At 39.1% G+C, this 13,819-nt stretch overlaps 1 protein-coding gene across 1 annotated transcript in view; it reads left to right on the top strand.

Annotated features, from left to right (window-relative positions):
- dym (dymeclin) overlaps positions 1–13,819 on the top strand; it is an 85,212-nt gene that overhangs the window by 8,355 nt on the left and 63,038 nt on the right. Inside the window, exons 6-8 of the mRNA XM_022676678.2 lie at positions 1,450–1,522; positions 7,175–7,300; positions 10,377–10,516. Of these exons, the coding sequence (XP_022532399.2) occupies positions 1,450–1,522; positions 7,175–7,300; positions 10,377–10,516 (339 nt within the window). The remainder of the gene's footprint in view (positions 1–1,449; positions 1,523–7,174; positions 7,301–10,376; positions 10,517–13,819) is intronic.

The raw sequence follows: 13,819 nt of genomic DNA, 5'->3' as shown, positions 1-13,819 counted from the left end.
ATAGTCTAGGGTAAGCAAAATTCGCCGCGCTGCGCTGCGCTCTCTCTGTCTCTCTCTCTCTCTCTCTCTCCGGCAGCGCGGAGCTGAATTCAGCGCGAGGCTGAATATAATAATATAATAATATAAAACTCAGTTTAGTTAAATAAATGAAAATGAGTGAGGGCCTTTTTTATTTTTTATTCATTTTAAATAGTTGTATTATTTTATTGATCTAATTATTTTTTTCTTCATAAGATAAAAATTCCTTATGTTTTATGTATCAGTTTTTCCTTTTTTACGTGTTTATTTTATTCATCTATAGTAAATGTCAGTTTTTATTTGTCATTATGTTGGGTCACCAAAGCTTACAATGGTAAAAATATGGGTCCCTGAAGAAAAAGGTTGGGAACCACTGTCCTACAGGACACTTGGAGAAGCTGCCTGTTCATTTTCTCTCTACTCCACTTAATAGTTAATAATAATTCCAGATCAGTAACAGGAATCAAACTCAAATTCTGCTGGTTTGAAAATAGACATAAAAAAACTAGACAAACATAACGAAACTAAAGGTTTAGAGGATGTGAACTGTTTGATTTGTGAAGTTCAGGAAAATAAGAATTTTAAAATGAACAGATTTACTTTAATATATATATATATATATATTTTTTTTCCTATTAAAATTACAATTACAATTAGTAATGTTCTTATCAAACATAGTGGTGTAATATCAGGCAGACAGTTGACCAAAATCCTGGCCTGTTAAGGAGTAAAAAAAAAAGTTAGTGTACATGTTATACTCACGCAGCTCTGGGGCTCACGCACACGTGAGCTCTTCCACTCTCATTTGTACACTCAGTTATGTTGGGACTGTTACCGTAACACATTACCCTATCTAAAACATTTGGAATATTCTACAACAGGAAGTGACATCATCAGCTGGTTCTTCTGAAAATCATGGGAAGACCAAGATTAAGGTCCCTCATTAGTTTTTTTTCTGTATATTTAATCTTATTTTAACGATGACTGAGGAGCTCAATCTCAGCACTCAGTCCTGTTACCTCAATTAATTCTTACATCTTATTGGTTTTAGTTTTACAAACATCCTTAGATTAGAAACCTTGTAATTTCTTGAGAGAAAATCAAAGGAATTAGTGGACTTGCTTTTGAACATGCTTTTTAAATGTTTTGAAATTATCTTCAGATTAGAAACCTTGTAAAAAAATAAGTAAAATAAATTAAATAATCTGCCTGAGATTGACCAATACATGTTTTAGATGATTCAGAGTTGAAAATATAAAAAATAAGTTTAATTTAGAAAAGTTTCAACGAGCAGTTGGCACCGATTTGGTGGAATGGCCCTTAAACATAACATATATTCTATTAAATTACTGTTTAAATGTTTGAAAATGCATTTTCACTACTTTTCTTGATATCTTACTCATTTTTCTGCATCTGTTTGTGTGTTTTCAGAATCTAACAGTGGAGATCTGCTGGAGGAGCTGATCTGTAACCTGGTGCATCTGATCGTGGAGGTTCCTCTGCTGTAAGTACTCGTTTCTTTAGACTGTTGTTGTTGTTTTGTGTCGTGATTCGGCGCAGGGATTTCTCTCCTCCAGTCTCTAGTGTTTCTCACTCTGTGAGTAATGGGTATGGCGACAGGTTGTGGCGTTATTTGTGCACCTCTTGCACGCTGAATGTGTGAAGGTCAGTGAATCAACGTACCCTGAGTCACACACACGTACACACAGCTCGCACAACACACTGTTTTTTCCATGTTTTTTGTTTGTGACAATGAAAGTTTTGTCTTTAGCAGAGGTGGAAAAAGTACTGAAAAATTGTAATTAAGTAAAAGTATCTTTACTTTGCTAAAATTTTACTCAAGTAAAAGTAAAAGTACCCATCTAAAAATCTACTCGAGCAAAAGTGAAAAAGTACTCAATTTAAAATTTATTTTGAGTAAAAGTTTCTTAGTTACTTTTAATTATTTGATGTAAAAAAGTAAAACAAATCATAAATTTAAATTGTTTTTAATGAACTATTATTCCACATAATAATTTGGACCTTTCAGGCAGTATTAGTATTTGTTCAGACCACCCCATAAAACATTTTCAAGAACAAGTGGTATAGGTTCCTATGATCCATTTTAGGGTCATATAAGTGACTATAAACTGTATTTTTATAGTTTTACAGACAATTGTAAAAGTAAATTACTTGTGTTAAAATGTACTTTAGTAAAAGTAAAATTACCTATTTTAAAAACTACTCAAAAAATTACAAATTACTCATAAAATCTACTCAATTTTCCACAAAAGAAGAGTCAGCGCTGCAGGCTGTGGGCGAGCGTGCCGTGGCTGGGCGCTAGCTTGTGCTAAGCTAATGCTGCTACTGCTAGTATTCATGGAAGTGATAATTCAAAACTGAAGGCTGTGATGTTATCACAAATATCAGCACGGCTAGAGCACTTCTTAACCAATCAGATTGTGAGGTCGGAACTAACTGTTGCATAATATTATATAATAGTAGTATAAAACCAATACAAATAAAGAATTCACAATATTTTATTTGATTTGTAAATTGTTTAAAATATTATTAATTAAACATTATCATTGTGTACAGTACGATATGGCACACGCTCCTGCTGTACTGGGTTTTTATTTTTATTTTATATTTTTATTTTTATGGGATGCTCTGCTGAGCCAGTGATGTTCACAGTATCTTTGAGAAGTGGGTTTATCCGCTCAATTCCATTCACATAAGTTTAAGCGCTAAGCTCTGAACGAGCTCTTTTACACGCTCGCTGAGCACGTCTGCCACTAAGCTGCACATATATTACACTGACCTGCCAGTGACTCTCCTGCCTTTAACATGCCTGAGTGGGTGGAGTGCTGGTGGATGGCAGTAAAAGGGACATCCTTCAGCGGACGGGTCCCTGGGGGACTGTGCCCGGTCTGAATGGAGATAAGGGAAGATCGGAGAGTCGGAGGGAGGTCAGCCGAGCGGATGGAGGGAGCAGACGCAGCAGCGCAGAGAAAGGAAACGAGTAGAAAATGAGTGACGAAGAGGGACGTATTAGTAGAGTAGGGCTGCTGCAATCGATTATTTTAGTAATCGAGTAGTCTGCTGAAAAATCGATTCGATTAATCGAGTAATTGAATAAAACATAAAATAAGAGATTTCATAAAATACGAAATTTCACTTAATAATGAATGACCAATTGGTTTAATTTTTAATTCACAAGGTATATTTACACATTGCAAACACAAATACAAATAGATAAAACACAAAATAGACATAAATACCGCAAGTAATAATTAAATATTTAATAATTTAATAAATTAAGTTAAAATAAATAAACTTAGCATCTTAGCTTCTCAAAAGCAGAGACGGCAGATCTGCCAGTGTTGGATAAACTCGCTGCTCAGACTCTTCTGTACACTCATGAATAAATCACTGATCTGCCTTTGGACTGAAGGAGTAGGTTAAGTCTCTCTCTCTCTCACACACACACACACACACACACACACATATATGCCTGAGGAGAGGACTGTAATCATCAGCATCACCGTCATCTCCGTCATCATTACCTTCATCATGGAGCTCATCTTGGTTTAATGTTGTAGGTATGATGGAGCAGGACCAGCACAAGGACATTCCAGAACATTCCACAGACACCCCGGACAGCAGGGCCATTTAAATGCATGAGACAGAATCTCTATCTTACACACATGCATGAACACACACACACCACACACACACACATATAAAGCTCCGGAAAAAAATAAGAGAGCACTTAAAAACAACGAGTTTCTTTGATTTTACCAAACTGAAAACCTCTATAATATAATCAAGATGAAGATGGATGATCACAAGCCATCAAACCACCAAACTGAACTGAAAAGCAGTGTGTAAGACTGGTGGAGGAAGAGAACATGATGCCAAGATGCATAAAAAAAAACTGTGATTAAAAACCCACCAGGATTATTCCACCAAATATTGATTTGATTTCTAAACCTATACATAGCAAAATCAAAGAAACTGATTTAGAAACTGAAGTGCTCTCTTCATTTTTACAGGGTACTGTATATAGAGCCTTTTTGCCGTTCTAGGCACCAAAGAAAGCTAACAGTTACATTCTACACACAATCTTTTACACCAATAGCACACAGCATACTCTCAACCGGAAACAACCTTCCACCTGAAAGGCTGCATTTAGCACTGAGGAGTTGGCCCAGCACAGAGTGCCGATCCATATCTGGGCATAAACATACTTATACACACCAGGGAAATTTGGATTATCAAATTTATCCAATATCCATATTTTTGGTTTCTCTGGAGGAAACCTTGCAGACATGGGGAGAGCATGGAAACTCCACCCAGATAGGGACTTGAACCCAGGAGGACTCCAGTGCTAGGAGGCAAACTAAGCCACCATGCCACCACGCTGGCTTTGTGGTTTTGCTATGTCTTGTTAAAAATGCATGGATGTTCCTATTAAAGATATGATTCTGAAGGCGGCATACGTTGCTTTAATATATCTCTATACTTTTCTGCACTAATGCTCAATTACAGAAGTGTACATTCCATGCTATGCCAAGGTTTTTGGACATGTTTCTGAGAACAGATGGTTATTTTTTGCCTTTGTATCCATTTTTGTCCCAAAAAAGTTAACTGATTTTCCAGACAATGCACAATACAGGTTCATCTTCTGGATGATGGTCCATCCTAGATGCTTTTTACCACTTCAGGACATGGTTAACATGAGGCTTTTCTCAGTTTTTGCAAAGTTTTGCAAAGTAAAGTTTTAAGTATCATTTGTACACGTAACTCAATAACTCAGTTTTGTACTGTAGTGCTTGAGAAAGCTTTGCCATGGTGATAAAGAGAGATCTGAACAGCCTATTAGGTAGAAGTGGAGCTCTTTTTGGGCTGCTGGTGAAAAGCCTTGAGTAGGAAGCCCATTTTTCTTGTTCTGTGTTCAGAGCAGAGACGGGCATGTGTTTTATTATGTTCTCTGGCCCGGTTCTGAGCCTCGTTGTGTAACACTCCTTAACCGGCGAGCTCCATTGTTAAAGTCCTCAGAATGTTTTTATTTTCAGCCTCTCTTTGTTGGCGTTTTGCTGATTTCCTCGCTACGTGCTCAGCACAGAAACGCTTGCTGGAAGTCGGCCGCCGGGTCACATTCAAAGGCCCGAACGCCAGACGCTCTTTCTCTCAGCTTTGCCAGAGGTTGTTAGTTGGGTTCCGCCTGTTCTGTGGACGGAGACGACGGGCTGTTATTGAATTGTTCGGACAAGAAAAAGAAAAAGCGATGTCTTGCAGTATTGAGAGCCAAACCCCAGCACTTCATACAGTATCAGTGACCTCTACTGACCTTCTCACTCCTCATGAGTTACTGTAAATAAGAGAAATACAATTAATGAACAAAAGTATTGAGAAACTTCCTGCTGAAATCAAGTGCATTTAAAAAAAAAACGTTTATCCTGCTTTTTCTAAAGTGACTGTCTCTAATTTCCATTTTTATCCAGATCTACTAGATTTTGCTTTAAAAGCATTGCTGTGAGTGAAGATTCGATTGCATTCATTGACAAAAACAGCATTGTAACTTAGAGCGTTTATTTGCAGAAAATTAAAAAAATGGAGATAACAAAAAAGATGCAGAGCTTTCAGACCTCAAATAATGCAAAACAAAAAAACAAGTTCATATTCATAAAGTAGTTTTAAGAGTTTAGAAATCAATATTTGGTAAAACAACCCTGAATGGTTATTAATCACAGTTTTTTCATGCATCTTGGCATCATGTTCTCCTCCACTACCACCAAACAAACTGGTCTGAATAAGGTCATAAACCACAGCCACTTATGATTGGTTAGTTGTTGTATTGTGTATAAAAGTAAAAGTGGTTTGTGCCAGGTGACATCAGAGCTGGAGAGAAGGAGGCAGGAAGTGTAGAACAATGAGAGAATAAGTGAGAGTGATGTCGGGGTCAGAGAGTTCACTTTATCACCAACACAATAAACCTGCAGAACACCAGCGCTCACGACTTCCCTAAAACCCCATTCTGCTCAACATGACCAAGAGAAATGAACTCCAGAGACAACTGATGATTTTTTATTACTTTATTTTTTATATAACTATTTTTTATATAACTTTAAATCCTGCACCTTACAAATAACCCAAAGTATGAAAAAAATACTAAAACTAATGAAAACTAAAAACTAGCAAAACCACTCTAAAAGTGCATTTAAATTGAAAACCCCATAACTTTTAGTATCAAGACCTGGGACTTGATTTGAAACGTACTTGTTACTTGTGACTTAGTGAATTAAGACTTGACTTGAGACTTGACCATTTTGACTCTGGACTCGACTCTGGACTCGACTCTGGACTCGACTCTGGACTCGACTCTGGACTCGACTCTGGACTCGACTCTGGACTCGACTCTGGACTTGAGTGTCAAAACTTGGGCTTGACTTGAGATTTGAGTGTCAAGATTTGGGACTTGGGACTGCACTTGACCATTTTGACTTGAGACTTGACTTGGGACTTGACTCTGGACATGAGTGTCAAGACTCGGGACTTGACTCGGGACTTGACCATTTTGTCTTGGGACTGGACTTGAGACTTGATTCGGGACTTGACTCTGAACTTGAGTGTCAAGACTTGGGACTTGAGTCGGGACTTGAGTCGGGACTTGAGTCGGGACTTGAGTCGGGACTTGACCATTTTGACCCAGACTTGACTCAGGACTTGAGACTTGACTTGAGACTGGACTTAACTTGGGACTTTACATGGACTTGAATGCCAAGACTTGGGACTTGACTTGAAACTTCCTTGTTACTTGTGGCTTAGTTACTTGTTCTCACCTCAGGTAAATCATACAGAGTTCTTTATTGTGCTCACCAATTGCAGCGTTAAACCTAAACTAGCTGGATCACATTTGTACACCATGTATAAAAACACCAGCTATGGTCTGGACCAAGTTCTGCATGAATACGCCTCACTCCCAGCGGGTTCAGTGGGAGTGTCTCAGTGTTGTATTTTGCAGTGTTTTGATGTAATGAAGCTGTAGAGTCTGATAACCCCTGATGGTCTGGTGGCCTCTCTCTGTTCACAGCACTACTGACTGTTCTGTACTCCATGATGAAACAGCTTCCTGCCCGGCCCTTTCACTCATTACTCCTCATTTCTGCTTTAGGGACATCACCTACAACATCCTGTTCGAGGCAGTGACCACCCTCCTCGTCCTGCTGTCCTATCAGCTCTTCCAGAAAGAAATTCTGAGGGAGGGGCTCGTCTACCAATGCCTGACCAGGGGGCGATGGTGAGTAACTCTTAAAGTGACATAATATATCAATTTTAATAGTAGAAAATAGTATTGGTTTGTAACATTGCTATGGCATGGTGGATCTTAGTTGGAGCTGTAACATTTACTTTATCTCCTCAATCCATGTAAAATAAGCAATAATAAGAAAACAAAAAGTTAAATACAATATATTTTTCTCAGTATATTGTGAATATGAGGTGGTGCGGTGATCATTTAACACCCTGACCTCACTAACGTTCTTGCTTCAAAAAAAATAAAAGCCTTCCCTAGACCCATGGTCACTCTGGAGAAGCTGCAGAAATTCAAAGTTCCACGCTGCTCGTCACCCTGAACACACTATCTCCACTGTGAAACATGGTGGTGGTAGCATTATGCTGTGGAAATGCTTTTCTGTAATCTGTAATCTGTAATTCCAGTGAAAAGTGAAGGGCTTAATATTTTACGTCACATTTTTGTTTTTAGATTTTTTTTATTTAAAAATTAAATTATTAAAAATTTTGAAACTATGTATAATTTTCATTCCACTTCACAATTATGTGCTACTCAATCTCAATAAAATGTACTTAAGTTTGTGGTTTTAAGGTGAAAAAAAAAAAAAAAAAGTTAAAGTGAAATATTTTTGCAAGCCACTTTTTAGTAATAATTATCTAAATCTGAATACAGATAACATACTGTAATCGTACTGAACTGGGGTTTATACAGTGGTGTGAACTGAACAGTGAATTCCGTGTACTATTACAGCTGGTAAGTGTGTAGCTTTTAGCCTATTTGTAGATTTTAAAGCTAAACTCAGGTCATTGTCAGTTCGTTGAGTGAGTACAGTAAGTGCAGTATGTATTAACGTCTGTTTCTGAGAGTCAGTGAGTGAGTTTAGATTCAGTGCCCTTGCCGTGGTCTGGGTGGCACACAGAGCTCTAAATCTGTGCCACGCATTTCCTGTGCCCTCTTACCGCTGTACCGAGACAGACGGCCACTGACAGCATCCCGCCGTTCTGAATGGAAATCAGTGTCTTCATTAATTCAGCAGCTGTTACAATCAAGAGCGAGTTCTGAGTTCATACAGGGGGCTCATTAGCATCATCAAATTTACCTTAAAGTTCACCTTTAAAAACACCTTCAATAAAGCTGAGGTTAGTTGGCTGGTGAAGTTCTGAACACTAGTAGTGGTGACAGGAAGCGTGGCAAGAGATGGACCATTACTTAGCGGAGAATAATATGGCCTAAAATAGTATTTAGCTTCTCTAAAACTATGGCATTTTTGGAAACTGCTGGTCTAAAATTCCTGGCTTTAGCTGCTCTCCGGCTCTTTGGATCATGCTAAAACTAAAAATAGGCAAATTTTAAAGATCATTCTCGTGTTTATATGAATCAATATCTGATCATTCAAAAAAAAAAAATACTATTTCTTTGAAATACAAATTATTAATTTAAACCCACCCCTGACAAATATCCTAATGCATTAACTACTATGCAAAAAACTACTACTACTAATAATAATAATAATAAAAAAAATGTGTATTTTTATGCCAACATAACATAAAATTAACCAATCAGCATATCACTTGCCATTCCATTTAAGAGTCAGATGTGCTCTGACTTTGGTGGATTGCTATTTTAACAGTGCAGAGCTTCTTTTGTTCATTTGTTCACGCTGTGAAGGAGCTCCAGCAGCTCATTTACAGGAACAGCAATGTTATTTTATTCTTTATCCTACTTATTGCTAAGGTAAAAGTTGGGTTTGTGTGCTGTAACGCATCTGTATGTGTGTGTGTGTGTCTGTGTGTATGGCGCACCTAAGGTGTAGCTAAGATGGGTATGGATTCTGACTGTTGACTGTTTGTCAGGGTTTTAATCAATCAGTGGAGCTCCTGTGTTTTCTGTTGCCAAGATAAACAAGCAAAACTACAGAAATGTACCTGAACACACCTCATTTCCAGAATGCCACGACCAACAGTGTAGATATATTCCTAAATTCCGTCGCTATTTTAACGATGCAGGCGGAAGGCATTAAAATAGACTGTTGTCGGGGTGTAAGGTAGCAATAAGCTTAGGGACATGCTAAGACAGAGTGTAAGATTGGGGCGTAAGTGTTGTGTGTTGGGATTGTGTAACTGGAGACTGTGTAATGTGTCTGGGAGCCGGTGTGGTGTGGTCAGTCAGTCTGAGCTGATCTGAGGCGGGATAATGACCTGCGCCGGCTGCCCTTTGTTTTCCTGTTTTCTTTTGTTGTCTGAGTTGCGTTATGGCAGTTTGTCTGGAGTACAGTGTGAGTTAGGAGATCCAGGACACACACACACACACACACAGGCTGTGACCGAAATTAGTGTTGCGCTATATAGAGAGAGACTATTTAGTTCACTAATTATGGTGAAAACACCTAATCCGGACACTCCCTGATTATTAACGCACTGGTCACAAACATAAATATCTGAAAGGTGTTTAAAACTCAATAAAAACACAAACTGACTTCTGAATTAAAGTTACTGAAGCTCTGAGATGATCATGAAGTAGTCTCAGACTGGTACATCACACTGATTACAACCTGAAGACTCACGGTAATAAACTACAGGGGAAATATGTGAAATTAACAGATTGAACAGTTTCATGGAAAATCTGTTTATTCTGAAGGATTATTGACAGTTGAAAACCTGTTAGACAGGTGAAACCTGCTGAATTAGAAGGCAAAAATGGCGACACCCTTGTTCCTTACTAGTGTTGCATTAAATACACCTTATAATGTTAAAAAAAAATAGAAAAAAGTCCTTCTATGAAGAGCTTTTGTTTACAAGGGCAGAAGTAGTTTATTGGACCGAGACCCTGACGACACGGGTTTGATCGGTGTGTTTATTTATTAATTTTTTCCTTTCTTCTTTAGTTTACCTGCTTTGAGATCAACTTTTCTGCAACTGGGTTTAACAACCCTCTGGGCTGGAGAGCTACTTGTCTGTATTTTACAAAACAGACTTATTTTTCACGCAACTGGCAATTGAGGGAACTCAATACTGCAATACTGAACTGAAATAAAATAATAAAATATTTATATCTGATTGTCCTCATGTCTCTCTGTCCTCAGTCTTTCTCTGACGAGCCGCTTGGTGAAGACGCTGCTGTATAACTTCATCAGGCAGGAGAAATGTCCTCCCCCCGCGCACATCTTCACCCCGCAGGCGGACGGAGGAGGGCTGCTGTACGGCCTGGCGTCAGGAGTGGCGAGTGAGTACAACACACACGCTCATCCTCCACAACCACACCCAGCATGCTTTATTTTCAAGGGAAACGGTTCGCGACCGGCGGGAGTAACACACGCTCATACACACACACTCACACACACTCACACTCACACACACACTTATACAATAAATAACAGTGTGCCATGCGGAGGCACTGAGTGAAGTTCTTAGGCTGAAGTTGGAGCTACTGGAGATCCATAAATTCTGTTCTTCCTCCCCCTGTGTTCCCCTGGGAAATCCTGATTACATAAAGCAGTCTCTCCTCACTTCCCCACACTTTCAGACCTTTCCTTCAGTCTTTTCATTAAGAGCAGCGTTTCCCAGTTTCCCACAGATCTTAAACAAACCCGGGCGGAGCACAGAGGGTGGAGGTGGGAGGTGGGGTTCATCTGAGATACTCATATCATTAGTTGACAGAAATGACAAGGAGAAGAGTGATGCTTTGCATCAGTGACACCATGTTTATTTTTTTCTCTTAGTTTCTCAGGGGGTTCTGGGGTCATTTTCTCTCTTTTCTATAGGGTTTTTTATCCTCTGTGATTTTATTCCCGTCCAGAACGATCATGTAGGTGTTTTTATTTCTCAGTCGTCCTCTGAGAAAATTACAGGCTGAATTATCTACTGTTTTTCTCTGAACTCCGTGCTCCTCCGGTAATTTTAGTCCCGTCCGGACGCACATCTCTGAGTTTCGTCTCCTCGCCTTTAATAAAATAGATATTTGTCCACTGATCAGGGCTCGGGAGCGCAAAAAAAAAAAAAAAAAGCGATTTCTTTGATTTTACCAATTTAAAAACCTCTGGAATATAATCAAGAGGAAGATGGATGATCACAAACCATCAAACCACCAAACTGAACTGCTTAAATTATTTTTGCACCAGGAGTAAAGCAGCATAAAGTTATCCAAAAGCAGTGTGTAAGACTGGTGGAGGAGAACATGATGCCAAGATGCATGAAAAAAACTGTGATTAAAAGCCAGGGTTATTCCACCAAATATTGATTATTTCTGAACTCTTAAAACTTTATGAATATGAACTTGTTTTCTTTACATTATTTGAGGTCTGAAAGCTCTGTAAATAAATGCTCTAAATGAGAATATTTTTATTTGTAATTTGGGAGAAATGTTGTCTGTAGTTTATAGAATAAAACAACAATGTTCATTTTACTCAAACATAAACCTATAAATAGCAAAATCAGAGAAACTGATTTGTTTAGGTCGTATTATAATTATGAAAAACAGACAGACAGAGGATGATGATGGACAGAAGGGGATGTTGGGAGAGTGTGAGGGTGTGCTGTCCTCCTTTCACACATCTATTTATTGAATTCTGACAGTTCTGACCCATACTGACCTTTCTGCTTCACACAGCATTCATGAGGTGCCTCCAACCTGTCAAACATCTTATTCCCAAAGTGCTCTCACAGCTTCAGCCAGCGGTCCCCTCCCCTCATTACCTGTCAGTCATGTCCATTCTCCCAGAATCCTCTCTCTCTTGCTCTCTCTCTCCGCCCCCTCCCCTGAGTGGCAGGCCGGGTTCAGCAGCAGGGCAGATGAGCGGCTCTGTCAGGTTGATTTGCGGAGCTGCTGAAGGCTCCCACACACCGAGCGCCGGCGTAAATTATGCTCTCAGGAAGGTGCGTCCAGCGTCTATCACCCCGCTGTGTTTGTTGTGTGTTAAAGGAATACTCCTGAGTTTTCTAACCTGATCTCCATCTGCCACTTCTGTGCTGCACAGCCCAGCGCCACAGACGGTCACTTACAGGCGTTTTCCATCATTTAGAAAAGAACACAAAACTTGTGTACGGAAAAAATTAAAAATAAAAATCTACAGGAAACAGAGAAAAGCTGCTTTATTAGGTGTTTAAAGGTTAAAAAACTACTATAGAACTCTATATTCTTTCAGGGAAGGTGTCCAGTTAACTAAGTTAAGTGAAGCTAAGCTAAGTAAACAAAACTGTAATAAAAAAAATATAATAATTTAATAATAATGTTTATAAAATAAAAATCAAACCAGCGCTGGATGTTAATCTACACAGATTTCTCTCCTTTTGTGTGAGTAAAGCGCTTCCATTTATTTACGGTAAGCTTAAATTTCAGAATTTCTCCAGCACTAAGGCTGGAGCATTAGCATTAGCGGCTAATTCCGCCTGACAGAGCGACACTGAGGAGCTTGAGCGTTCCTGTAAGCCAGGGAGATATTAGCTAGCGTTTCGTCCCACATAACTTGTTTTAACATGGTAAACATGCAGACACTTCTGAATGATGAAAGAGGTAGAGTGGTTAGCGGTTAATGCTAATGCTGCTCCAGCAGTGCTAGCCGGGGTTAGCAGCAGGCTAAAGGCCAAAAAACTTCACTGAAACTCTTGTATAACTCTGTACTTCAGCAGAGTGGCTTTGCTGCTCCTTAATACCTGACTGGTGTAATTTATACATTAAGATCACTGGATTAAAAGGTGCTTTCGAAGATTTTTGAGAAAATTAAAGGATTTTAAGTTCATGCTCATAGTAGCCTCGCTTAACTCAAATCATGCTTCAGCTCCAACCTTATATAACAAGATGGTACTGTTGGTTAGCCAAAGCCATTATTATATTCTTGTGAAATTGTTTCAAAAGCCCCATTTAGTCAAGTTTAGGGTGCACTCACATTAAGCACGGAGCACGGTTCTGACCCCTCCCCACTCCCCTGCTGGCCTGCACTCACACTGCGTTTAAACAATCCGTGCCCGAGCACCATAATGCTGTGGGTGCCAAGTGGCTTCTCTGTAAAATACATACCTTTTTTACTTTTAACTGGTGTAAACATACACCTACCTATCTCAATTGTACTTGGCTGGTGGTGTTTTTCCTCCACAGACTAATTCTAACCATTTGTTTCTTATCTCTGAATTACTGGGTAAAGTATATAAACACTGATGTGTTATTCTCACAAATAACACAGGAATGAACTGCATGCTGTTAGCTCCTAGCGCAGTTAGTTATCTCCTATCTGACGAGACGACGTCGCCACCCGGCTTCAGCTCTGCCTGTGGGCGGTCCCGAGCTGAGGTGGGCGGGGCCATGAATACTAATTCACGGGTTGATGTAGACACGGTGCTTTTCCTAATCAACTCGTTTTGTTTTTCTGAATATTTTTATTTTTTACTAGCTGCTGCAGACAATGAGGACGAGGTTGAGGAGGAGTTTCATCATGTGCAGCATCATAAACAACTCAGAGAGACCTGCTGTATTTCAGAATACAAAACAACAAGAAAAAGAGGATTTTAGCAGAGGAAAATGCTTTGGAATTAA

This window comes from Astyanax mexicanus, chromosome 17, assembly GCF_023375975.1.
Source record: "Astyanax mexicanus isolate ESR-SI-001 chromosome 17, AstMex3_surface, whole genome shotgun sequence".
Taxonomy (NCBI): Eukaryota; Metazoa; Chordata; class Actinopteri; order Characiformes; family Acestrorhamphidae; genus Astyanax; species Astyanax mexicanus.
The sequence above is the reverse complement of the archived record's forward strand: the minus strand, read 5'-3'. Positions and strand labels throughout refer to the sequence as shown.